Below are 27,789 nucleotides of genomic sequence, written 5' to 3'. Positions count from 1 at the left end.
ATACAGTGTACTTGAACAGGTGGTGTACAGTGTACCTGAGCAGGTGGTGTACAGTGTACCTGAGCAGGTGGTGTACGGTGTACTGTACTACTATACTGCAGCAGGCCTCTTCATACCTGAGAGTGTCCAGTCTCCAGTGTGGATCCTCCAATCCAGAAGACAGCAGCTTCTCTCCGGAGTCTCTTGGATGGTTGTAGCTCAGGTCCAGCTCTCTCAGATGGGAGGGGTTGGAGCTCAGAGCTGAGGCCAGAGAAGAACAGCCTTCCTCTGTGATCAGACAGCCTGACAGCCTGCAAACACACATAACACACATCACATATTTCTCTTGTCACAACCAAACACCCACTGATGTCCATCAACATTCTGACAACATTACTGGTAGCTCTGATTCCTCTCGGATATTTGAATTCACAATAGAGAGAAAAAAAACCAACATAAAATGTGCTCATGGGAAGAGATTGAAACTAAATAAATTCAACTGGTTTGAAACCATATTATCAGAGACAGATGCAGGTTACGAGTTTATCCGTTAATGTAAATCAGGATTAATGGGACATGTTGATGAATCCTGACCTGAGAGTTTCCAGAGTACAGTGTAGACTCTCCATTCCAGCAGACAACCACTTCACTCCTGAATCCTGCAGGTTGTTGTTACTCAGGTCCAGCTCTCTCAGACTAGAGGACTGGGAGCTGAGAACTGAGGACAGAGCCTCACAGCTTCTCTCTGAGAGGTTACAGCCACTCAGTCTGAAGAGACAGTAATGAAGAAAAAACAAGTTGAAAAGATATTGAGTATTTAAGTTCTGATATATGAATCCAACTATCTCTGTACTTACAGAGCTTTGTTGGAGGCTTTGACCACTGGCAGCAGCCTCAGAAGAGCCTCCTCTGAAGCAGAGTATTTCTTCAGGTCAAACATGTCCAGATCTTCTTCTGATGACAGTAAGATGAAGACCAGAGCTGACCACTGAGCAGGAGACAATGTATACGTGGAGAGACGTCCTGAACTCAGGTACTGTTGGATGTCCTTCACCAGAGAATGATCATTCAGTTCATTCAGACAGTGGAACAGATTGATGCTTTTCTCTGCAGAGAGATCCTCATCCAGCTTCTTCCTGATGTGCTGGACTGTTTCCTGATTGGTCTGTGAGCTACGTCCTGTCTGTGTCAGCAGGCCTCGTAGGAGAGTCTGAATGGTTCGTGAGCTACTTCCTGTCTGTGTCAGCAGGCCTTGTAGGAGAGTCTGATTGGTCTGCAGCGAAAGACCCAGGAGGAAGCGGAGGAACAAGTCCAGGTGTCCATTTGGACTCTGCAAGGCCTTGTCCACAGCACTCTGGTAGACGTGTGTCTCAGACTTCTGGGAGGTTGTTATTTCTTCTGCCATCAGATTGACTCCAGAGTTGATGAAAGTCAGATGTACATGAAGAGCAGCCAGAAACTCCTGAACACTCAGATGGACGAAGCAGAACACCTTGTCCTGATACAGTCCTCTCTCCTCTTTAAAGACCTGTGTGAACACTCCTGAGTACACTGAGGCTGCTCTTATATCGATGCCACACTCTGTCAGGTCGGATTCATAGAAGATCAGGTTGCCTTTCTGCAGCTGATCAAAAGCCAGTTTTCCCAGATACTCAATCATCTTCCTGCTCTCCGGACTCCAGTGTGGATCAGTCTCATCTCCTCCATCATACTTGATGTTCTTCACTTTGGACTGAACCACCAGGAAGTGGATGTACATCTCAGTCAGGGTCTTGGGCAGCTCTCCTCCCTCTCTGGTCTTCAACACCTCCTCCAGAACTGTAGACGTGATCCAGCAGAAGACCGGGATGTGACACATGATGTGGAGGGTTCGTGATTTCTTGATGTGGGAGATGATTGTTCTGGTCTGCTCCTCGTCTCTGGATCTCTTTCTGAAGTACTCCTCCTTCTGTGGGTCGGTGAACCCTCTCACCTCTGTCACCATGTCAACACACTCAGGAGGGATCTGATTGGCTGCTGCAGGTCGTGTAGTTATCCAGATGTGAGCAGAGGGAAGCAGGTTCCCCCTGATGAGGTTTGTCAGCAGCACATCCACTGAGGTGGACTCTGTGACATCAGTCAGGATCTTGTTGTTGTGGAAGTCCAGAGGAAGTCTACACTCATCCAGACCATCAAAGATGAACACAACCTGGAACTCTTCAAACCTGCAGATTCCTGCTTCTTTGGTTTCAGTAAAGAAGTCATGAACAAGCTCCACCAAGCTGTACTTTTTCTCTTTCACCACATTCAGCCCTCTGAAAGTGAACGGAAATGTGAACTGTATGTCCTGGTTGGCTTTGTCTTCAGCCCAGTCCAGAGTGAACTTCTGTGTTAAGACTGTTTTCCCGATGCCAGCCACTCCCTTCGTCAGCACTGTTCTGATTGGTTCATCTCTTCCAGGTGAGGCTTTAAAGACGTCTTCTTGTCTGATTGTTGTCTCTGGTCTGTGTGGTTTCCTGGATGCTGTTTCAATCTGTCTGACCTCATGTTCAGCATTGACCTCTGCAGTCCCTCCCTCAGTGATGTGGAGCTCTGTGTAGACCTGATTCAGAAAGGTTGGATTTCCTGCTTTAGCGATCCCCTCAAACACACACTGGAACTTCTTCTTCAGGTTAGATTGAGTTCACGCTGACAAACTGCTGCAAAAGTTCCTGAATGAACACAAGATCAATAAGTCAAAGAACATATTTCAACATTTCCTCAAAGAATGAGTAAATGAATATACATCAGACCGGCACATACGGGAGCTTCGCAAAAACTCAAGGCCACGCCCCCTTTTGGGGGAAAGAAAAACAAAGATCTCATAGACTTCAATGCAATTTAACAAATGTCTGGATTGTAATTTTGACAAATTCATATGCATTCATCTCTTGTTATACAAACATTTATTTAATACACATGTCTAATAATTATTTTGCGATCTTGCCTGAACCAGAGCGTTGGTGATACCTTAATAAGTGAAGGTTGATCTCCGCCATGTCCCTTCAGTCTCCCCTGTCCAACACAGTGGAGGATATTACTGATCCAGACTTCTCTACATATCTGATTGAATCCCGTTAGGCTAAGTGTTGTCTGTAAATAATCAACTGTTTGATCTATAGGCTGAGATTTAGTTGGATGCTGCTATAACGTTAATGTATGACTGTATCACTGCAGCAGCCTCCCACTCAAGCTAATGTTAGCTAGCCATGCTAGTCACTGTCACAGCATCATTTAGCCGTTTACCACACTGACGGTGAATATTCACGTATCGTATGAGCCTCAGATGTCAGTGTGAAAGCCTCGGTTAACCCGCTACACAATAGCTTTTCATAATTTTCTCTCCTGTGACAGCGAGTTTCTTTCCCCCAGCTTGGAGCCATAAAGCCATGCTGGTCTGGTCTATAGCTTGGAGCCATAAAGCCATGCTGGTCTGGTCTATAGCTTGGAGCCATAAAGCCATGCTGGTCTGGTCTACAGCTTGGAGCCATAAAGCCATGCTGGTCTGGTCTACAGCTTGGAGCCATAAAGCCATGCTGCACTGGTCCATAGCTTGAAGCCATAAAGCCATGCTGGTCTGGTCTATAGCTTGGAGCCATAAAGCCATGCTGGTCTGGTCTATAGCTTGGAGCCATAAAGCCATGCTGGTCTGGTCTATAGCTTGGAGCCATAAAGCCATGCTGCACTGGTCCATAGCTTGAAGCCATAAAGCCATGCTGGTCTGGTCTATAGCTTGGAGCCATAAAGCCATGCTGGTCTGGTCTACAGCTTGGAGCCATAAAGCCATGCTGGTCTGGTCTACAGCTTGGAGCCATAAAGCCATGCTGCACTGGTCCATAGCTTGAAGCCATAAAGCCATGCTGGTCTGGTCTATAGCTTGGAGCCATAAAGCCATGCTGGTCTGGTCTATAGCTTGGAGCTATAGAAATCGGAGCTCAGCGTTTTTGGATTTATTGTTGTTGCAACCAACTACACCGCAACTCTTCAGCATAGCGTTACTTCTTCTGTTTACTCTGTTATCGTCCACGAGGGACACCGGATTGGTTTCCCCAAAAAGGGGCGTGGTCATGAGAGCCTAATCTGGATGAAATAATTGCTGGTCTGATGTATAGACCTCTTCTGTTTGAGAAAGTTAACATTAACCAATGGGACCAGATTAGCCGACCCCTTTGCCGCTGGGAGACTACTTCAGGAGGAGTAAATGGCTGGCTAGTTAGCCAGCTAGATTGTCTGGAGACTGACAAGCTAGCTAGCTAACGCCTGCTCTCCTCCCGATGAAGTAGTCTCCTAGTGGTGAGGAGTGAGGCAGAGGGACCGTGACCCAGCGCTGTCCGCTGTTGGACTCATTTTCTGTAGCATGGTGGAATTAGCAAGGTAGCTAGCCAACTAGCCAGGCGCTAAATTAGTAAAATTTAACAACTTAATGCTTCATCCACACACTCTTGTCACAGCGTAGGAAAGCACAGTGCTATCGCCAGATGAGTGACAACTTTGCTCGCCTCATTTTCTGTTTTGCACGACAGCATGGTGGAATTAGCCAGCTAAGCTAGCCAGGTAGCCAGTCGTCCGACCAGCGGGCTGGTGGCCAACAGCAGCGCTGTAAAGATAAATTGAGGGTGTATAAATCTTTGGATGCCTATATAGGAAGACCATATTTTCAAACCCCCAAACCGGGACACTTAAGTGTACCACACGTTCAAGCACGCGCATGTTCATGCAAGCACGCGCTAATATGCACGCACCATAGGTGTTTTCATCAGGACTGCTAACTTGGCGCACCTGTGGCGCATTTGAGCACGGAGTAGGATCAGAAAGAAGGCATTATTATAGGGGGGTGCATTAAAGGCTGTGACAATCATGACTAATAATTTATCAAAACGACACGTTTGATGTGCACATAAGCACGGGGGGTTCTGCGTAATGTTGGCTTGACCGTATGCCTATAGTCAACTATCCTTCAGTAAAGTCAGTCTAAAAGAGAGTCGTACAATAGTGGCGAAGCGTTTCAGAGATGGAGAGAAATGGTTGCTAATAGTTCAGCCTTCTGCTAACCGCAGCCAACGGCTCACGGCTGCGTTTAGCAGAAGGCTGAATATTAGCAACATTTACTCTCCATCTCTGAAACGTTACGATATTGTAGCTCACTAGAGCCTCGAATCACAGTTTGTCATCTCAACTGTATGTGATATCTGGATTCTGACACCCAACAACACAGCAAGATTACATTTTAGATGTGTAACTTTAACCCACTGCTAGTGTTAGCCTCCAGCTAACACTGTGACGTAATCATGACGTCGACACACAAAGGGTCTATATTTTGGTCCATCTCTTGAGACAATAGTAAACGTCCCATTCATCCAACATGTTAAATCTTTAGAGAAATCCTCTTACTGCTCTGCAGACAGTCAGCCAGCTCCTCCTGCTTCATTCTCCTCAGGAAGTGCAGTGTGATCTTCAGAAATTCCTCTCTGCTGCTCCTCCTCTTCTCTTCATCCTCACCGTCCAACACCTCCTCATCCTCCCTCTCACTCTCTAAGCATTCTGGGTAATCTGAATTTAAAACCTTCTGGATCTTCTTCAGCTCGTTCTTCACAAAAGTGACGATGTTCTCCTCCAGCAGCTGGAACAGAACATTATATGAATGACACGATCAAACTAAAATCATGGAACCAAACATCAGATCCATGTTGGACAGAATGACATCCCACTGGTCTAAAAAGTGCAGCATGGAGATGACTGTGAACAGAATAGACGTAAAAGTAGTTGTTGTACATGTACAGACCATAAATATGGAGTCCAGGTGTGTTTGATGCTGCTGGACAGACTGAAAACTGGGAACCTCCAAGCTCTCCTGGTCCACTCTGTGGAGAAATCATGAAGAATTAACTCACATTATGTCTGTCCACACAGAGACAAACACCAGGGACAGGTCCATGAAGTGATATTTGGATGTCAACAGTGAATCAGATGACTCCCTGTAGTGGTAAATGTCTACTAGTCCTGCTGATCCCACTGTGAATCAACAGCTCAGTCTGCAGCCGTTTGTAGCTTTCAGCTCACTGTTTTCTTGAAAAAGAGATCTCACAACTGAGAGTCTAATAAAAATCATTTTGTTTTCATTATCAGTTTGAAATCCTCACCGTTGTTCATCAGAGTGGCGTCCATCTTTGAAGGCTACAGGAAGCTCCATAGACCAGTCACTCTTCATGGACACACAGCTGGGTTCAGGTTCAGGTTTTTCCAGCTTCCTCCTGATAGAAACAAGATAAATTCAGCACTGCACTCACAACACACTGAGACAAAACCTGTCAGTGATTTAATACACCTACTGTACACAGTATATTTGTCTTCAGGTAGTTTTTAGGTTACATTTTGTATGAATTCAATGTTAAATTGAATGTTTCAATGAATATTTTAAAGCTGTATTCAGTGCAGTGAGCAGCAGAGGCAGGAAATGATGCTGTGGGGTTATACTGAGTGTCCATTAGAGGTGAGACGATACACCTATCTCTTGATTCAATACTATCACGATACTTGGGTGCCGATTCGATATGTATTGCGATTTTTTAGTATTCGATTTTGTGATTTATTGTGATTTTTGTTAACTTTTTTAACACTAGACCATGGGAAAATGTTGAATCATACACTTCTAGGGACTTTTACTTTGGATAATATCTAAGTTAATACAGTAAAACTGTTTGATTTTCAGGATGTATGTAGTCAGAGATGTCCTGAAGTCAAATATATCAGTCATTGTCAGCAATCATTTATTATATTTTATATCCAGCAACCCAAAAATCAAAGAATAAAGATATGTCCCTCACAAATTAGTGGTATTTTCTTTTTAATTTATAAGGGACATGTAATGTTTTATACTTCTGGTGAATATAATCCAATCAATCTTATTTCCATATATGTATTTTGTATATACAGTTCCCTTTGTTAACACCTTATTTTGAAAACCGGAAGTATTCCCTCGTGTCTACTTCCTCTAACTTCTCCAAGTCCGTCTCTAGCTCTCCCGTCAGCTCTGTTCTCTTTATACATCCATGGTCAGCTCCATCGGGGCCGTTTGAATGCAGAGAACATAAATGTCAGTATATGGGTGCTCTACAGTTGTAGCGTCGGCTCGTTTGACCACGGAGATGAGAGTGACGGCCGGCTCGACCGCACGTTACCGCGATACCATAACGTTTCCTGTCCGTGACAGAGTTAGCATGTAGCTTTAGCCGTGATGTCTAGCTCTGCTTTTCCTGCAATGTGTGAAACCCAAAGTGTTTCCATACTTGACTGGATGTGTAGTGTTTACCACGCTGGATTTAACATGGGAGGGTGCAGGTCGTATCCACGCGGACCCTCCAACGTTCCCTCTCCAACGTTTTATACTTTCTCGTTTCGCCTCGTTTGTTTTGGTTGACAGATACGGAACGGGTATGACGTCATGTTTCTCAGACTACAACTATAAAAGCGGTAACTTTCTTCTACCTCCACATAGACTCAAATTAATCAAATATATCGATTCTGGAATTAAAAAGTAATTTTCAAAATCGTACAAAAAATTGCAATACATCGGTGGATCTATTTTTTTCACACCCCTAGTGTCCATCTTTATATTTAACTTCCCTAAAGTCTGATATCATCATCATTTTGTTTTCATTATCAGTTTGAAATCCTCACCGTTTTTCATCAGAGTGGCGTCCATCTTTGAAGGCTACAGGAAGATCCATAGACCTGTCACTCTTCATGGACACACAGCTGGGTTCAGGTTCAGGTTTTTCCAGCTTCCTCCTGATAGAAACAAGATAAATTCAGCACTGCACTCACAACACACTGAGACAAAACCTGTCAGTGATTTAATACACCTACTGTACACAGTATATTTGTCTTCAGGTAGTTTTTTGGTTACATTTTGTATGAATTCAATGTTAAATTGAATGTTTCAATAAATATTTTAAAGCTGTATGCAGTGCAGTGAGCAGCAGAGGCAGGAAATGATGCTGTGGGGTGATCATATTAGTTGTACAGTAATGCCGTATCATTGATAAAAGATGAACAGATGTGATGTTTTAACTGAGTGTCCATTAGAGCTGGGACGATACATCTATCTCCTAATTCAATACTATCACGATACTTGGGTGCCAATTCAATATGTATTGCAATTTTTAAGTATTTGATTTTATGATTTATTGTGGATCTGGATGTCACCTGGATTGTGGTTGCATCTGCTGCCGCGTCTGCTGCCTGCTTGACAGCAACTCCTACCATCATTAATTAATTCCGTCTGTGCGAGGGACTACCAAGGCTAACGAGGGACTACCAAGACTTAGTGACAAAGTGGCAGCCTGGACAATGAGACTTCTCGGTCACTGCCAAAGACATCAAGAACTCCCAGCAAGCATGCTGGTGCTGTGGGAACCAACGCACGGGCATCGATCACAGGGACGTCTCACACCAACAGAAATGGACGTACTGAGGGGAGATGCTGGACAGTGCTGGCGAGCTAGCCAGATGTATGGTGGACTGAGATAGCTGGAAGCTCCGCTTGAAAGCCCGTCTGAGGTCGACCCAATGATATCAATTCCGATAGTTGTATCATCACTCTTTTACATCCACTACTATTGATTTTTGTTATTAGTCCTACTTGTATTAGTTATTACAGCTGCTGTGCTATTATTGTGATTGGTTCTCTCTCTCTCTCTCTCTCTCTCTCTCTCTCCCCAGCCGGTCTCGGCAGATGGCCGCCCACCCAGAGCCCGGTTCTGCTCCAGATTTCTTCCCACTAAACGGGGACTTTTTCCAGGCCACAGCGCGCTTGGTGGATCTTGTTGGGTCTCTAAACTATGGTGTACGGTCTAAGCGTCTCGAGATAACTTCTGTTATGATCTGACGCTATATAAAAATAAATTGAATTGAAATTGTGATTTTTTTTTAACTTTTTTAACACTAGACCATGGGAAAATGCTGAATCGTACACTTCTAGGGACTTTTACTTTGGAAAATATCTAAATTAATTCAGTAAAACTGTTTGATTTTCAGGATGTATATAGTCAGAGATGTCCTGAAGTCAAATATATCAGTCATTGTCAGCAATCATTTATTACATTTTATATCCAGCAACCCAAAAATCAAAGAATAAAGACATGTCCCTCACAAATTAGTGATGTTTTCTTTTTAATTTATAAGGGACATGTAATGTTTTATACTTCTGGTGAATATAATCCAATCAATCTTATTTCCATATATGTATTTTGTATATACAGTTCCCTTTGTTAACACCTCATTTTGAAAACCGGACGTATTCCCTCGTATATACTTCCTCTAACTTCTCCAAGTCCGTCTCTAGCTCTCACGTCAGCTCCGTTCTCTTTATACATCCATGATCAGCTCCATCGGGGCCGTTTGAATGCATTTAACATAAATGTCAGTATATGGGTGCTCTACAGTTGTAGCGTCGGCCCATTTGACCACGGAGATGAGAGCGACGGCCGGCTCAACAGCAAGTTACCGCGATACCATAACGTTTCCTGTCCGTGACAGAGTTAGCATGCAGCTTTAGCCGTGATGTATAGCTCTGCTTTTCCTGCAATGGGTGAAAGCCAAAGTGTTTCCATACTTGACTGGATGTTTAGTTTTTACCACGATGGATTTAACATGGGAGGGTGCAGGTCGAATCCACGCGGACCCTTCACTAGGGATGGAAGGGTTCAGGTAAAAAATCCAAACCGTTCGGTTCGCTAGTCACGGTTCAGGACGTGTATGAATTCTTCGGTTCATTTGAAATAAGTTATGAGGCCAATTGTGTATTTTTTTTCATGTAGAGTTAGGCTCCCGTTTACTGTCACACTAGAAATCAAGGCCTGTTGAAAGAGGCTGGGACACGGGTGGACATGGGTCTTAAGGTACGGGGTATAACACATGCGCAGTGTCACTGAAGCTGCGGTCGTACGTTGCTATTGGCTCAATTTCGGCGAGTGCAGACCATATTTTACTGCGCATGCTTTGTACCCCAAAGATATGATGCGTTGATGAAGCGTGATCCAGCCTCCCTCTCAGGATGAAGTGCAGAGTGCGGCTGTCACTCAGATAAGGAAATGGTGAGTGGACACGATAAAGTACAGTTAGAGGATCCACCAGCATCGTTTGGCTCTGCTGCATGGGAGCATTACGGATTTAGTGTTACCATGAAAATGATGAAAAAAGTGGTGGATAAAACGGTGACTGTGTAAGCACTGTGCAACATGTGTGGTTTATGCTAGCGGCAACACTCCGGGTAGGAAAGACCAACTCCTGATATTACGTCACATTACCAAGACTACAACAATAAAAGCGATAACTTCCTTCTACCTCCACATAGACTCAAATGAATCAAATAAATGTATATCGATTCTGGAATTAAAACATCGATTTCATAATGGTACAAAAAAATCGCAATACATAGGTGAATCAATTTTTTGTCCCACCCATAGTGTCCATCTTTATATTTAACTTCCCTTAAAGCAGGGGTCTCAAACTCGCGGCCCACGGGCCAATTGCGGCCCGCAAGATGATATTTTGTGGCCCCCACCTTGATATGAAAGTTTAATGTTAGTGCGGCCCGCGAGTTTTATGTGAATGGCACTTTGCCGCGTTGTGTGTGGAAGGTCCCTTTGTTGCGCGAGCCCGAGCTGAACGAACCTACCAATCACAGTGGGGTATATGGCTCCCGGGGGCGGGCAATCGGCCGGGCTTGATGCAAGCAGAGAAACATTTCACAACAACTATGGCGGCGCCCGTGTAACATCGCATAAGCTTGATTAAAGCTTGATTTATACTTCTGCGTTGAATCAACGCCATAGCCTGACGTGCACCTCTCCAGAAATGTAACTACACGTCGCGGCGACGCAGACCGCAACAGCTGTGATTGGTCCAGTCTCTCAGCGATGCTGAGTGGCCAGGACCCCGGACAACCACAGAAAGTTCAACTTCTCTCTGCCTCGATCTTTTCAATGTTTGTTCACACAAATCCACTCAGATATATTTTCTCTTTTCGGCGGTCCAGTAATGTCAGTAAAAGTTCTGTGGTTCAACAGTTATTAGCTCCAACTCCGCTCAGTTTCTGTTTGTAGTACAAGAAGAAGAAGAAGAAGAAGAAGGAAACTCATAGAGACGCCGCCGCCAACTAGCGGTTTGGTGGTGTAATTGCAGAGCAACACAAACACAGCAGGCACAACTTTATTGCGGAGTGACACCAAGTGGAATGAATATATATCTTGTCACACAGCCCCAATCATGTCTTTTTCAAAGCCTGCAGTGAAGAGAAAGGTTGGTGACGAGCACAGACAATTTCAAGAAATATATTACAGACATATTAAGAAACATTGTCAGTGAATCAAAGACTCTCTGACATGGAGAAGAGTCCTGGACAGTTAGAGATGGTCAACTCACCTCTGAGCTCTGGTCTGGACTCCCTCTTTGTCCTCACACTGACTCATAGCAGAGCCTTCACATGAAGCCAACAAGCTGCAGGGAGAGCTCACACATTAATCGTTTTTATCATGACCAACACACAGCGCTCATTCACCTCAATACTAAATACACTCATGGGACTGTTCCCATGTTGTTGGCACTTTGAGCTGCAGTCATACCTAAGAAATGACATTCACAATATGGATGTGCATTCCAAGCAAAAATACTATTAAAAAAATGCTGCATAACCCACATCTTCTCTGCCATTCTTTGAGGACGACATCACTTTCACCTCTATTTGACGGACTTTGAAAAGCTCTTCAACATTTGAAATGTTCCTATTTTTCCAAGTCTATTATATCAGTCAGAGCGGTAACACTTTTTAACTAGAATTGCACTAAGAGAGCGCAGACCTTCGCCAAGGTGCCTGACTACTAGGTAATAAGGGATACAAAAATCAGTAGTTACTGGGGAAGGAATGAGGAAGGAATGAGAAAGAAATGAGGGAGGAATGAGGAAGGAATGAGGAAGGAATGAGGGAGGAATGAGGAAGGAATGAGGGAGGAATGAGGAAGGAATGAGGAAGGAATGAGGAAGGAATGAGGAAGGAATGAGGAAGGAGTGAGAGGAATAAGGAAGGAATGAGATATGAATGAGGGAGGAATGAGGAAGGCATGACGAGGAATGAGGGAGGAATGAGGAAGGAATGAGAAAGGAATGAGATAGGAATAAGGAAGGAATGAGGAAGGAATGAAAAAGAAATGAGGGAGGAATGAGGAAGGAATGAGGAAGGAATGAGGGAGGAATGAGGAAGGAATGAGGAAGGCATGACGAGGAATGAGGGAGGAATGAGAAAGGAATGAGATAGGAATGAGGAAGGAATGAGGAAGGAATGAGGAAGGAATGAGGGAGGAATGAGGAAGGAATGAGATAGGAATGAGGGAGGAATGAGGAAGGCATGACGAGGAATGAGGGAGGAATGAGAAAGGAATGAGATAGGAATAAGGAAGGAATGAGGAAGGAATGAGGAAGGAATGAGGGAGGAATCAGGAAGGAAGGAGGGAGGAATGAGATAGGAATGAGGAAGGAATGAGGATTGAATGAGGAAGGAATCAGGGAGGAATGAGGGACTCCTCAGTAACCATTCTATATTATGTCTTAGGGCATTTTCAAATTAGGTACGATTGATCCGTACCGTGCCCGAGTACGATTGCCCCCCCCACCCCGCGACTCTGGTCAGCTTTCACATGGCTGAAGCAGGAAAAGCCAACACTAGGATCAGCATTGATTCATGGAGAGACCTTCGTCTGGTCAGCTAACATTACTGCCAAGAAGGTGAAATATAGAGTGATATTGTGGTTTTAGCTGTGCCGAGTGATGCTCGTTCATGTCTATGTAGAGCGAGCACAAGCGCGAGCCCGACGCTGACTTTCATTGACTGAACGGCCACAGGTGTCGCTGTTAACATGCATTTCTGATTCTTACAAATAGTCCCTTTAACGGTTAATAATCGTTTAACGAGGTCCGGTTATCGGTTAAGAACATTTTTCAAAATTAGCATCCCTATTAGTTAATAATGTTAATTAATGTTAATTAAAAAAACGAATGAGAATCTAACTGCTAGTGAACCATTAGTGATTGAGTAACCCCAATCAGTTTTATAAAGTAGCTAATGATTATAAAACGAGTGAGGAATGAATCAGGAACGACTTGAGGATTGATAACTTGTTGATGAGTACTTCTCTAATAATTGCTAATGGAGGACTATATAGTAGATAATGATGAGTGACTGGAGACCAGACTGTGAGATCCTATATTAATGAATCATTAAGTAATAATGATTAGTTCATGAATATATGTGACTTAATCAGCTGCTGAGCAGCACAAGCTAGTAACGACTCATTAATTACTCATTATTTAAACATTAGTTTAAAAGTAAGGTAAAACATAATACGAAGTGGTTACTGAGTTCCTCATTACTTCATCATTAACTTATGATTACTGCCCCCCCCCCCTCCCCCCCCCCGCCCTGCAGATGGTCAAACATAAGATGAGTTTAACCCTCAATGTATTTGTGGATCCTCATCAGGATCATGTTTCGGTGTCAACATGAAGATTAAAGAGGAAACTGGTTCATTCAGATCATCAGTAATATTTCAAACCAGTTTCAAATATCTCCTCTAGTCTAAGACGACTCTTTATAGAAGGAATTGATTTGTGTGACAGCAAGATTACCAACAAAGTTATTATGAATATTCTGTTAAAAGAATACTTCCCTAACCCAGTTAAGAGAAATTATGTTTTCAAGGTATTTGAAGCTGAAGAGTTTAAGATAATACGGAGAAGATCTATTTCATTCCCTCTCCCTCCTGAGGTGAACTTCAAAATCCTGAATGAGATTTACCCAAAGAACCAATTCTTAAGACGGAGGTTTAACTTTGATGTGACTAACTGAGTATTTTGTGAAAGTGAAATTGAAGTTTTCCTGGAATGACATGCAGAGCTGGTTACAATCCTAGAGGACTGAGCTGTCATCACTGACAGACAAAACGGTCACATTTGATATCTTTGCTGTGAATCAGAATTAGGATTTTCTTATCAATAATTTACTATTAAGTACATTTTTTTTATGCATAAATGTAGATACCTCAAAACAAAGACCTGTCTGATTAGTATGAAGAATGAGATAAAGCTGCTCAGTAAATCTTTGTTGATTATGACTGACATAAAAGCTGTTAAATTATTCTCTTTATTTGATATGTACAAATTAATTTGAGATGAGCCCTGTTTCTTTTATTTAATGTGATATATATATATTTTTCTTTTTGATTCATTTATTTATTATTTTTTTATTACTTGTTGTACTTGACCAGTTTTACTTTATTTGTATTCACTTTGAATGTTATCTTTGATATATGTTGTTGCCCATGCTCAACCTACGCTGTTTTTTCTTACTGTTATGATAATTGACAGTGTCTTGTTGTTTGTATATTTTTGATAACGAATAAAAAAGAAATTCAGAACAGTCTAAAAGTATGGTCTAAATTGCACAGGATGTAAAGAAAATCACGAAATCCCTTATTTTTTTAAAAAAATGTTTCTAAATCAATATTTACAATGATGCACAAAGCTTGATGAAAATTAATTTAAATGTCTTAAAAAATATTAGAAAAGTTTAAAAAAAAGCAAAATGTATAAAAATGAACATTATAGTGATGTTGTGATGAAAACTATAAAAAATAAACATGTTACAGATTAAAATCTTAACTACTATATGTGATTTTGTGTGTCTGATTCTGTGTGTATGTTCATAATCTGATGGTTAAAATTCATAGAAGTTGATTTTTTATTTTTATTTAGGAGAGTCAAAAGTGACCATTAACTACAGGACACACGAGCTTCATATTCAACTGCAGAATACTTGACACAGTCGTTTGTTCCAAACACTAACATGCGTTCCCGCGCGCGTAGGCCACAATCTTTAACTCTGTGAAAAGGTCAAAATCCGTGTATTATTTAGTCTTTTCATATTCAACCGGGAATCATAAATCGGATAATCAAAGAAAAGAATCGTTATTTCGTTATTCAGTAATGAATCCAACAGAAAAATAGTCGTTTACAAACCTTTTCAGAAGGAGAGAAGAAGAAGAAGCTGCGACATCACCGAGCTCAATGTGAAACTAAACTGGACCTCTCGTGGTTCGGGTAACGCTTCTTCGTCGACATTAGTTTGGATGATGGTGAAGTTCGTGTGTTGTGAAGTTTCTTCACAGAAAAACAGGAAGTCTCTGGACTTCCTCTGGACTTCCTCGGGAAGTCTCCGAACTCTCTGGACTTCCGGTGGAGCCTTTCTCAGAGAAAGAAACCTGGCTGTATTCGAAACCGTGTGTACTGACGGAGAGAACCCTACAGAGAAATAAAACGTTTTTCTCACCTTTCACTGGACCCGGTCTGTTTGTTATCCTTCCTCTGGTCTCTGGACTTCTTTATAAAGTGCGCAACCAGGAAATGCAGCTTCATCAGCGATGTGTCCCTTAAAGTCTTAAAAAAAGACAGTTTTTATTTCACTCTAAATGTTGGCTGTCTTCATCTCATCAATCTAACTCTGATCTCATGTGTTTCTGACTCTTCACCTCTAAGCTGCAGTGATGTGTTTCTGTCACAAGATAGCGCCAGAGTAAACATGACTGACTGAAGAGTTGGAGAGTTCAACACCACTACATAATCACAATACTACATAATCTGTCATGTATGAAGAAGTACTATACTTCAACTTTATTTTATCAAGTATACTTTAAGTAAATGTAAAGTATATATTCCCCAGGTATACTTTATGCAGTAAGTATACTAATATCAATGTACTAGTAGTATACTTTTAAGTGTGCTACTTATACTTCTTGGGACTAAAGTGGCCCACTTTTTAGTTTATTAAAGTACTTTTAAGTGTACTTTAAGAGTAAGAACAGTAAACTTTGACTACAAAACTAGTTTACACAAAAGTTTTATTTTGTACTGCAACTATACTATAAGTGTACTGATAGTTTATTAGTTTTACACTCGTAGTCCACTTTATAGTTTATGAAAGTACACTTTAAAGTATATTTTCAGTAAACCACTAGTTTAATAGTTTTCATACTGAAACTATACTATATATTTGTAGCCCACTTTTTAGCAGAGACAGGGACTCGAGTCACACTTAAGTCACACACAGTGACTTGAGACTCGTCTTATTATTATATCATTGCTATTATAATTATATTATTATTGTGATGCATGCATCAGCAGCTGTTTGACAAATTGTTTGACAACAAACTTTTTTTTCTGACCAAACAGCTGCTGATGCATGCATCAGCAGCTGTTTGGTCAAATCATTTGACCTTATTTGTGACTTGGATGAAACAAGTGGTGCAAACTAAGGTAACTAATTGCTTAGTGTTACATTGTCATAAGCCATTTATACCAATTCTTCTTTTTCGACAAAAAGTGAGTTAAATCGAACTTAGAACCGAATGACTGACATGAACAGGACAATAAAGTTACTGAGCAAAAGTCAGTAGCTGGCTGGGAGTTCCTGTTCGAGGGGTTATGCAGAAAAGGATAACGCAAGATTTTGTGTTTATGTATTCACGTTCTGCATTCAAGATACAGCCGGAATCAGTCCTATCAGTCTGGTGTACTCTGTTAACTATCAACACCACTGTCACTCCATTTGTTTTTGTATAGTTTCTATGTTATTCTTATTTTAGTTTTATATACCCATTATTATTCATTCTTTTACTTTATCTATTAATCTGTACTCTGTCTGTCTTTGTGCTGCTGCAACAACAGATTTCCCCTCTGGTGATCAATACAGTTTCATCTGATCTTCTAGTATTTTATTTCTTAATAAAGAATAAAGAAAGGATAACACAGATGTGTTGTTTTATGGTTGTAAATATCAGTAATACAAATAGAAACAGTGCCTGATATAAAGGAATGAGGATCCTGTGAACCTGTATTTCAATTAAAATATCAAAACACATCTTGTGTTGTTGTCAGATCTCACAGTAACAATGCATCATATTTTATAGACTGATCTGTGACACCTTAAAAAGTAAATCTGTCCCCTTGAACAGTAAAGAAGGATTAGTATGGGGACCTGTTACAGAACATGGAAATACAAGTTTACTGTTGTTGAATTAACTTCTTGTCTGATCAAGTCCTCAAATACTAATCTGTACAACATGATTCACATAATGATAACCTGAATATATTCATACATTACCTTAATGTTCAGTCACATTGGAGCAGTCCGGGAGACGAGAGAAGACTTCCTTCAGTGTGTTCTCCTCAACTACAGCTAGTGAGGGACAACCAGAGTTTATATAGTAGGACAACAGACCACAAAGCATGCTTTCGAAAGCATGTTTCAAAAGCACTGCAGGGTAGTTGTGAAACCTTTATTATTGAGAGGAAGTGTTGTGAAGTGCTGAGTTTGTTCCTATTTGAAGCTAAAGAGGAACATAGTGCTTTATAGTGCTGTCAATCACTGTCACTGTCACTCAATAGTGCTATTTATAGCATTACAGCATTACAGTCAGTCTGTTGAATGGTCTCAAGCGGGACAGACAGCAGGGATTATATTTGCAGCAGTTTTCAGTGAATATTAACGCATCATGTGCATTGATTACTACTTTGACTACATTTATATTCAATATTATATAATGTATATAATATTTCTGGGGAGTGGCGGATAAACCGTATTATTCAGTTTCTCTTTCAAATGTAATCTTGGAGGGAAAGAGGGATGTCAGTTCATTAACATTTTCATTTAGTCGTTTTGGATCTATTTTTGCAGGTGTTTGTAGTTGTTTTGAATCTATTTTTAGACGTGTGACACGTACAAATTCAGAACAGGATTAGGGTTTCTTTATATTTTAAATATAACTAAATGTTATTTCTAGAGTAACAGTGATGTTTACAACAGCAAAGTCACTATATCAACTCAATAATCTCTCACGGGAAACAAATCTAAAATGTACTTCCTTAAAGTACATAGAAACCCATTGAAACTAATGGAGAATGGCTCCTCAAGCGAATGTTTGACTTATAATAGAGTTTTGTGCAACTTTTATTTATATGGAATATATACATAGGAGCCCTAGCATGTGTATACTTAAAATCCCTACATTTTTACTGCTTCTTCTTGAGCAATTTCTACTATTATTAAAAAATAAAAATAAAAGTAGTCCCATGTGCCCAAAGACTAGTGTGATAGGAAATTTTAAATTTCACACAAATGGGTTAATAGTTCTCTGGCAAGCTGCAGCTGGAGATATATTTAGCTCGTCAGGTGAGGAATTGCACCACCTTTTATTTTGCCATAGTTTCAGTGTAATATTATACAGTGCGTTTTGGACTTCAGCAGCAGACAAGCCCAGACAACGAGCTTTAGTGGAAGCAGGCAGGGACACAGTTTACACAAAACCAGAAAAGCTTTGGACCGAAGAAATAGTTCACATCAGCTGACTCTACTTAGCTCTCCAGCTCTACTTCTTTTGCAAAACAAGATGCATTTATTTCTCTTGCTCATCTTCTGTCATGTGTCATCTACAGGTAAGGTGACATTTTAAATCAGTTTGATTTGGCCTACAAGCTCCTGGAGAGCTGGATAACACCACAACACAGCCTTGTACTGTTTCTCTTGAGTGAAGTTAACATGCGTAGGGTGTTAATGTGTTTACATACTATTTAAAAAAAACAAAAAACGACATAAAACAATTTTAAATAGGTATTTCATTTGATTCATATGCAATTTAATAAACATATTATGTTGCAAGTGAAAAGGTAAGTGATGTGAGTGCTGTGAGAATACCATAATGAGGTGTGCCCTGTACAGTATTGTTATCTTTTTATAGAGTTACTGAGAAACTGTCACATAATGCTCATTGCTCAAGACACAAATTAATTGAAGAATACTACTAATAGGAATATGGCTTTGGTATATTTTTGTTATTTAGTGATTAAACAAAAACTTTGATTCTGTGGTTATAGAAAAAAGACAACCAGTTGTCCAACAGAATGATGTAAGGAAAAAAAAAGAAAATCCATGACCTGAAAACCTGTTTGTCCGACAGTGAAACATTACCCCAATAAAATATAAAACGTCAAAGAGCTTTACAATAACCAACAAGAAACAAATCAGAAACAACTGGAGCGGAGGTTTGAAATATGTGATACGTTTGTGCACTTTTGGCTTGTGTGTTTTGTTTAAATGATCTGAGCTGGTTTCAAGTAAGTGGACTCGTAATGCTACATCATAAAGTGCCTTTTTAGACAACAACGCTGGACCTCATGAATGCTCTTGTGGCTGAATGGGAGCAAATCCCTGCAGCCAAAGGACGGACACAAGGGTGCAATGTTCAGGTGTCCACAGAAAACCAGAATATCCTTGGACAAGGATAGACCAGGTGTCTATATGCCTTTAGGCTTTGTTTAGTTTACGTTTTTTTCCTGGTGTTGAGTTATATATGAATAGTTCAGGACTTTGTGTTAAGGATGTGACCGTTCCTTCCTTCCTTCCCATCAGTATCACTGATCCAGCGTGGCATCCAGTAACTGGAGAGCCACTCGGCCCGGCCTGGGTAGTGCTTCTCAAACACCTGCCTGAAGTAATAGGCCTCTTTGGTGCGTGGCGGGTTGTGAGGGAACCTCTTGTGAGCCTTCGCCATCTGGTCAGCATTCACCTGAGAGAAGACAGAAAGCAGGCCATATATTATATATTAACTAGATAATTTACAACTAGGGCTGTAAATCGATTAAAATATTTTATCAAGATTAATTGCAAATTATTCACACATTTTTTATCTGTTCAAAATGTACCTTAAAGGGAGATTTTGTCAGATATTTAATACTCTTATCGACATGGGAGTGGGCAAATATGCTGCTTTATGCAAATGTATGTATATATTTATTATTTGAATTAGGCAACAACAGTTGTCAGTGTGTCAGTGTGCTGACTTGACTATGACTTGCCCCAAAACTGCATGTGATTATCATAAAGTGGGCATGTCTGTAAAGGGGAGACTCGTGGGTACCCATAGAACCCATTTACATTCACATATCTTGAGATCTGAGGTCAAGGTACCCATTTGAAAATGGCTATGCCGGTTTTTCCTTGACAAAATTTGGCGTACGTTTTGGAGCGTTATTATCGCGTTAACTTTGACAGTCCTAGTTATTTTAGATCACAAGCCTTTAAAAAGCTAACAATATTATGGGAGAAAAACATTACATCATTTTGATGTAAAAAAAGAAAAAGAAAATGAAGACATGACCTTTGTAAACAACATTACCAACATTTTGCAGATAAATGTGTCCAACAGTACAATTCTCAGAAGTCAAACTCATAAACATGATACACGTCTCTCAGGAGACGACTATGCTGTACGCTGGGGCCGAACTCTCTTTGCTCACTTCTCCGTTGTCAGCTATCTTGGCCTTCTCCGGGACCGGCTCCTTGAACGCCGAGTTCTCCTTCCCAGTCAGAGGAGTTCTGATCATCATGAAGGAGTTTTCCCTGGCTGAGCGAGGTCCTCCTCCTCCTCCTCCGCACTCCCAGAACCTCTTCCCACACAGGTAGAAGACCTCGCAAAGAGTGAGGAAGATGCACACAAAGCTGGTCACCACCATGAAGATGGTGAATATCTTCTTCTCTGTGGGCCTGGTCACAAATGAGACAGATAGTGAAAGATTAATATTTTATTGATTCCTTTAGAGAACTTTTCAAGTAGAGGTCAAAGGCCAAGTTCAGATCTTTAGAAGCTCGGCGCTATCCTTACCTGGCGATGTAGCAGTCCACCACATTGGGACACGGCTCTATGTTGCATTTCACCAACGGAGGGAAGAACGTGGCCTCGTAGATGTAGAACAGCAGGAAGACAAACACGCCGTCCACCGATATCTTAAACAGCAGGCTTAAGAAGTAGGTCCACCACAGACCCCCTCGCTTCTTCCCCGTGTGATCGTACAGCGGGGCGCAGTCTTCTCCGTACTTCAGTCGGTGTTTGCGCTCGCGTTCTTCTCGGTAGGAGACATGGAGCGTCACAAGAAAGGACGGGCAGGTGACGAAGATCAGCTGGAGAGCCCAGAGTCGGGTGTAGGCGATGGGGTAGTAGTGGTCGTAGCAGACGTTGTGACAACCGGGCTGCCGGGTGTTGCAGTCAAAGTCCTTCTGCTCGTCACCCCAGACCTTCTCGCAGGCCACCAGGAAGACCATGAGCCTGAAGATGAAGACGATGGCGAGCCAGATGCGACCGAACGCAGTGGAGTATTTGTTCACCCCGCTAAGGAGCCCCTCGAGGAAGGCCCAATTCATGATGTTGTTTCAGATGTTAGGCTGAAGGAAAAGGAAGCACCAAATACAGCAAAATGGGTGCAAACACTCCACTGAGTGCTCAAATACAAATGGCTTGAACTGAGCACGTCGGGCACAAAGGCTCTTTAATATAGCACTTATTACTTACTGCCTTCTTGGCACAGGTTGAAGGGGAGGGAGGAATATCGAACAAAGCAAACATAGACTCATTCTTCTGCTGCAGCCACTAGTGGACCTGGTTTTAGCAAACACCTTGAGAGAGATAGAGAGAGGCAGGGACATTGCTAGATACTAATTCACACATGAGTATACACACACGAGAAGGAGTACACTTACAAGTATACTACTCGTACACTGATATTAGTATAAAACATAAAGTACACTTGGGAAATATACTTGAAGTATACTACTTTTTCATAAGGGTTCCATCACTTCGGGTGTTTTTAATTAAAGGTCCCATATCGTGCTCATTTTCAGGATCATACTTGTAATTTATGTTCCTACTAGAACATGTTTAAATGCTGTAATGTTAAAAAAAAAACACTTTATTTTCCTCATACTGTCTGCCTGAATATACCTGTATTTACCCTATGTCTGACACGCTCCGGTTTAGTATATTTCAACGTAATTGCGTTGCTACAGTAGGCAACAGTTTGGGTCCATGTTTACTTCCTGTCAGCTGACGTCATTCACATACACTGCAACAGGAAATAAACTTGGACACATTTAGATTGTTTACGATTAAAACCGTGTAATGGTCTAAATATTGTATATTTGTGACATCATAAATAGACAGAAATCCTGACGGCTTGTTTCAAACGCACAATTTCTGAATACGGGCTGTGTGTATTTCTCCGTATATTAAGTGTTTTGATAGTTTAACAGTATTTATAAAGCACTTAAACCTGCTTTATAATATAACAGACATGAAAATATCACTTTTTACAATATGGGACCTTTAACACTTTTTCAGCCCACTTTCTAAATGTTTACAACTCGGCAGGCAGTGCTCAAAGTAATAACCCATATTGCAGAGCGTTGTGACATTAAAACAGCTATGACCAAGGAATAAGCCTTTGTTACAGCGGGCATTCAAAGTTGTCATAGTAGGAAATCAATGACTTTAAGGATGTCTCCACTCTTTTCAAGAGTTGCAGTAAGTGATGAAAGTACGACAGTGAGCCAGCGTGCACAATATCAGGACCCTGAAACTGACATCATTCATTTAATTTAATTTAGTCCTTTAGTTTTTTTTTACCCATCATATAACGGAAAAGTAAACAAAACATGGAAGAAATCAGCAAAGTGACATTTATCTTTTTTGTTTTTATGATGACATGATAGTGACTTATAAATATATTGATTTGGTCCAACTGTACTGTGTTTAACAACAAACTGCACACACACTCTGAAATATCAGCCTCATAGTTTAGTGTCCACACAGCGTCTCTGTCCAGGTGACGTGACATGATTTCACAAAGTGCTGTCCCACTCCTCCAACAAATTGAAATTGAAATTTATTTCCAACAATTTGGGATAAAAGAAAACAAGCACCAACAACAAAAAGAAGAAAATAAAACAGTGCTGGCATGAAAAGATAATCCTCTACTTGAGTGAATGTACATAATTGATATGTGTGAAACATATGATAATATAACACTCACAGGGGCCATTTTTCTGCATTGAGTGCTTTTACTTTTAATATCTTAAGTACATTTTGCTAATGTTTTACTTGAATACATACAAATATTCATATACTTGAATGATAACAGATGGACGTTCTATCAGAACAGAGAGTTTTATAAAATCCCAGTGTTCTGATTCATTTCACATTATCCTCCACAGTGAGCAGACAGAGAACAGAGTATCTGTACTAAACTGTCCTACGTTCAGCGTTTGATCACAAGAGAAAAACACGGTGTGCTTTGTGTGCGGCAGAATCTGTGAGTTTAATCAATATGAGCAGGTGGTCTGTCCTGCTTTACACAGAAACAAGATGAAAACTTGTCATTATATATGAACAAATTACGTCACGTATAACTTGTAACGATGTAAGGCACATTTAAATTTAAAAGAGCATGAGTTTTATAAAAGTTACTTCTTTTTTAAAGCTGCAGTGAGTAGAAATGGAGCAAATATTTTTATACATGACAAATAGCCTACAATCTAGCGTTAAATATTACAATTACAAAGAAAGTTCGGACTTTCTACAACACGTGGTGAGGCTTTAATCATATTTGCTCCATTTCTACCATCTGCTGCTTTAAGTAAGAAGTAACTTTTATAAAACTCATGAAGAAAAGTGGCCTTCAAGAATTTAATTATAAGTATCATTATTATTATTTTATTTTAGTTATTATTATTAGTATTATTATTATTATTATTAATAATATATATATATATTCTTTAATTTATTTTTATTTTTTTCCTGCCAATCTACTGCTCCACACTCCAGTCCAGTAGGTGGTGGTAATGCACCCATAAGCTGGTTTACCAACCACCAATAAACACCGAAGAAGAACAAGAAGAAGAATAAAAAGAAGAAGAAGAAGAAGAAGAAGAAGAAAGTGGCCTTCACGCAATTAGTTTCCCACTAACAGAGTGAATCAAGGAGTGACAGCTCAGTTAGGATACTATAGCTAGAAACCTGACGTGTTTAGACGACACTTTGTTCAAACTAATTGTTGTGAAGCTGGAGAGTGTGCTGGAGACTATTGATTGACGCTGATTTGTGAAAAGACGGATTGAGAAACAACCAGTGGCCAAACTAATTAGCTGGCTCAGCTAATCAGCTGGCACCAACAAGACGCCATGAGGAGACGAAGACGACATTAAAATATCGCTCGACTTTCGGACTTCTGCTGTCAGATTACAGACTTAGTCGAAGTAAAGTAAATCAGCCTTGAGGCTACAAAGCGCTGAGAGGGAAAAAAGACATGAAGAACGACAGGCTTCCTGATCAGAGGAAGATTCAATCATGGAAGTCTTCGTTAAAGTGAACAGAACAGCTGAAGATGCTGAGGTGCTGGTCATCAGAGACATGGAGGAATGGGACAAATACCAGTGAGCTCTAAAGAACAACGAAACAAGGTCATGATTAAATGAATGCATTTCTTACAACCATGCTAAGTTATAGATAATGGAGATAATGATGAACCACAATCCACAAGGATGACAGAATATGATAAACTGGGTTTGATTGTTTTTAATATAGCCTACTGACCAGTGGCGGCCGGCCAATAGAGGGCGCTAGGGCGCCGCCCCCCTGAGCCAGACAGCCACACACAAAAAAAAACTCTGTCTGTCTGACTCCCCTCTGTCTGTCTGACTCCCCTCTGCCTGTCTGACTCCCCTCTGCCTGTCTGACTCAGCCTGTTTGCTTGTAATCCCCTGCGGTTGGATTCTCAATATTGCGGCTATTGTGACATCAGCAGCAAATTAACACGACTCCTATATGGAGCCTTTATGGTAAAATAAAGCAGATATCTGAAAGTACAAACAGGGACGCAGGAGAGAAACTACACCTCAAACCACAGAGATTCAGTTAGAAGCTACAAAAGTAGTGAGAGCTGAACAACCAGAGATTTTTAAAAGTGTCTCCCTGGTCTCCAGCACAGAGTTGAGTCTCGCAACACACCCTTGTTTGAGGGGGAGAAGGGGGGGTTGTCACGGGTTGGCTCAGGCCGGCAAGACGTCACCGTCTTTCCAGACAGCTCTCAACCTCTCAGAGTCCAGACCAGCTCAGGTCACCCTCACCTGCTCCAACTGCATTTACAATCACTGAGAGATCAGTGAGGAGAACACAGAGACACTGAAGAACCAGACATAAACCTAAACCCAAACCCAAACCCAGGATAAAGAGGTTCGGTGAATGTGGTGTTGAAGGTGTGGAGGTGGATCAGTGTGTCAGAGGAGACGCTGTAGAAGGACAGAGTGCCAGCAGGACAGTCTACATACACTGCTACTCTACCGGAGGGGGAGGAGAAGGGGATGATGGGTGTTTCTCTGTTATTGTGCCAGACAGAGTATTGACCATCATAGCACCACAGACTCCAGGACTGATCATTCATTCCAAACAAACAGTCTTCTCCGTCTCCTCTCCTGCTGATTCCTCTGTAGCTCACTGATATACAAACCTCTTCTCTCCACTTGACCTCCCAGTAACAGCGACCAGTCAGACCAGTTCTACACAGCAGCTGATAATTCCTGTCAAATCTGTCTGGATGATCAGGATATGACTGAATCTCCCGACATGTCACCTTCCTGTTGTTGTCAGACAGTCTGAGCCTTCTGTTCACTGTGTTTGTGTCGAGTGTGAGTTCACAGGAATCTGATGGAGAGAACAAGACACAATACAGCTGCAGTTATTAATCTATCGTCTCTGATGATGACATCACAGATTTGAATGAGTGATGTCACAGTTTGAAGATGGTTGACGCTTTGTTTTCATGAATCAAATTAAAAACACACTTACACTTCCTCAGACCGGGTGTCAACCATCGGACTCCAGCAGGCTCCAACCTGAAAGGAGGAGGGGGGTCAGAGCAGCACTTCCTCTCTCAGCATGGAAACATGGACATCACATCGCTGTCATACGCACAGCTTTGTTATCCTCTACAAATGTACTTACATGTTCACATGGAGCACTTCTTATAAACAAGGCTAAAGTGAGCACGGCAAAAATAAATATGCATTCTGGGTTTGTCACACCACAGAAAAATGTGTTACTAACCACCCAGCCAAATTTGAATGATTAAAAAAATTGCTAAGTATATAAAATTTGCTTTCAAAATCATGGAAAAATAAGCAGTATTCTCTGCTCTGAGACACTGGGTGTGTGGTCCTGGTAGTCTCAAAGACATTCATCGCCCTGGTACTCCATACTCTGACACTTTGTCATTTTCTTTTTTTTTTTTAAAGACTATTAATTTTTTACAAGTTTATAGAAAAAGAATAAATATACATAGCACATGGGATGGATTACAATCATAAAAATGCAATACAAAACAGTAATGAAAATGCCTATAGTAGGGCTTGAACCCACGATCCTGGTAACATGAGTCACATGCTCTACCGACTGAGCTAGCCAATAAAACCTCTGAAGACATTCTGGATTTCTGTTTTGGATTTGAAAAACAGGTTTGTGAAGACAGGTGGGGTTATGTTAAGGATGGCTCCAGTGCGTCATCGAGCCATGATTTCAGCCCCGCCTAAAAAATCCTGAACACAAACTAGCGATAAACAGCTTAACGGTTTAACTCCACAATCCAGTACTACAATGTTCACAGCCTTGTCACATGTTTTCAGTAATTATTTTCAAACATTTATAATGTGTTTAGAAACAAATCTCTGAATTTCATTTACACGGCTTTTAAATTGTTTCAGAGTTCTGCTCCAGAAACGAAAGTGTGACACGTGAACATTGTCACGGGATATAATCAGATGACTACAGCTGAGTATGTTCACTTATTAATGATGTATTATTATCAATATTACATTGACAATCAACAGAAATTTCGGACTCAATTTCCTCTACGGGTCAGTCCGTGAATCAAATGTTTAAATTTGCGTCAATTGATTTCTTTGTCCACTTGAGTTTCAGTGAAAACGAGCTGTAAACACAACATCTGACATATTTTCAGCCTGTAAAGTAGTTGTGTCCAACATGATATGAACCAGCTGCTTCCACATCCATTTACAGTGTACCTGAACAAGTAGTGTACTGTGTACCTGAACAGGTAGTGTACGAGGTACCTTAACAGGTAGTGCACGCTGTACCTGAACAGGAGGTGTGCGGTGTACCTAAACAGGCCCTTTACGGTGTATCTGAGCAGGTGGTGTACGGTTTACCTGAACAGGTAGTGTACGGTGTACCTTAACAGGTAGTGCACGGTTTACCTGAACAGGTAGTGTACGGTTTACCTGAACAGGTGGTGTACAGAGTACCTGAGCAGGTGGTGTACAGTGTACCTGAGCAGGTGGTGTACGGTGTACCTGAGCAGGTGGTGTACGGTGTACCTGAGCAGGTGGTGTACAGTGTACCTGAGCAGGTGGTGTACGGTGTACTGTACTACTATACTGCAGCAGGCCTCTTCATACCTGAGAGTGTCCAGTCTCCAGTGTGGATCCTCCAATCCAGAAGACAGCAGCTTCCCTCCGGAGTCTCCTGGATGGTTGTAGCTCAGGTCCAGCTCTCTCAGATGGGAGTGGTTGGAGCTCAGAGCTGAGGCCAGAAAAGAACAGCCTTCCTCTGTGATCAGACAGCCTGACAGCCTGCAAACACACATAACACACATCACATATTTCTCTCGTCACAACCAAACACCCACTGATGTCCATCAACATTCTGACAACATTAATGGTAGCTCTCTGATTCCTCTCGGATATTTCAATTCACAATAGAGAGAGAAAAAACAACAACATAAAATGTGCTCATGTGAAGAGATTGAAACTAAATAAATTCAACTGGTTTGAAACCATATTATCAGAGA

General features: G+C 41.2%; 2 protein-coding genes across 12 annotated transcripts in view; both read right to left on the bottom strand.

Annotated features, from left to right (window-relative positions):
• The window catches only part of LOC119503191 (NACHT, LRR and PYD domains-containing protein 3-like), a 179,776-nt gene that overhangs the window by 31,599 nt on the left and 120,388 nt on the right, over positions 1–27,789 (bottom strand). For 7 of the 11 annotated variants that reach the window (XM_037794789.1, XM_037794795.1, XM_037794798.1 and 4 more), the window contains 2 exons: positions 7,675–7,785; positions 6,138–6,248 (listed from right to left, as the gene is read on the bottom strand). In XM_037794789.1, the coding sequence (XP_037650717.1) occupies positions 6,138–6,248; positions 7,675–7,785 (222 nt within the window). Of the gene's footprint in view, positions 1–573; positions 748–6,137; positions 6,249–7,674; positions 7,786–24,613; positions 25,629–25,772; positions 25,820–27,397; positions 27,572–27,789 lie in introns of those variants that run through there. The other 4 variants (XM_037794790.1, XM_037794806.1, XM_037794799.1 and 1 more) reach the window with 2 other exon arrangements.
• Positions 20,231–21,593, bottom strand: LOC119503193 (gap junction beta-4 protein-like). The gene is made up of 2 exons (XM_037794808.1): positions 20,763–21,593; positions 20,231–20,644 (listed from the first exon to the last, which is right to left on the bottom strand). Exons 1-2 carry the CDS (start codon positions 21,296–21,298, stop codon positions 20,350–20,352), a joined length of 831 nt encoding a protein of 276 aa, XP_037650736.1. The 5' UTR covers positions 21,299–21,593; the 3' UTR covers positions 20,231–20,349.

Source organism: Sebastes umbrosus, chromosome 15 (assembly GCF_015220745.1).
Source record: "Sebastes umbrosus isolate fSebUmb1 chromosome 15, fSebUmb1.pri, whole genome shotgun sequence".
NCBI lineage: Eukaryota > Metazoa > Chordata > Actinopteri > Perciformes > Sebastidae > Sebastes > Sebastes umbrosus.
The sequence above is the reverse complement of the archived record's forward strand: the minus strand, read 5'-3'. Positions and strand labels throughout refer to the sequence as shown.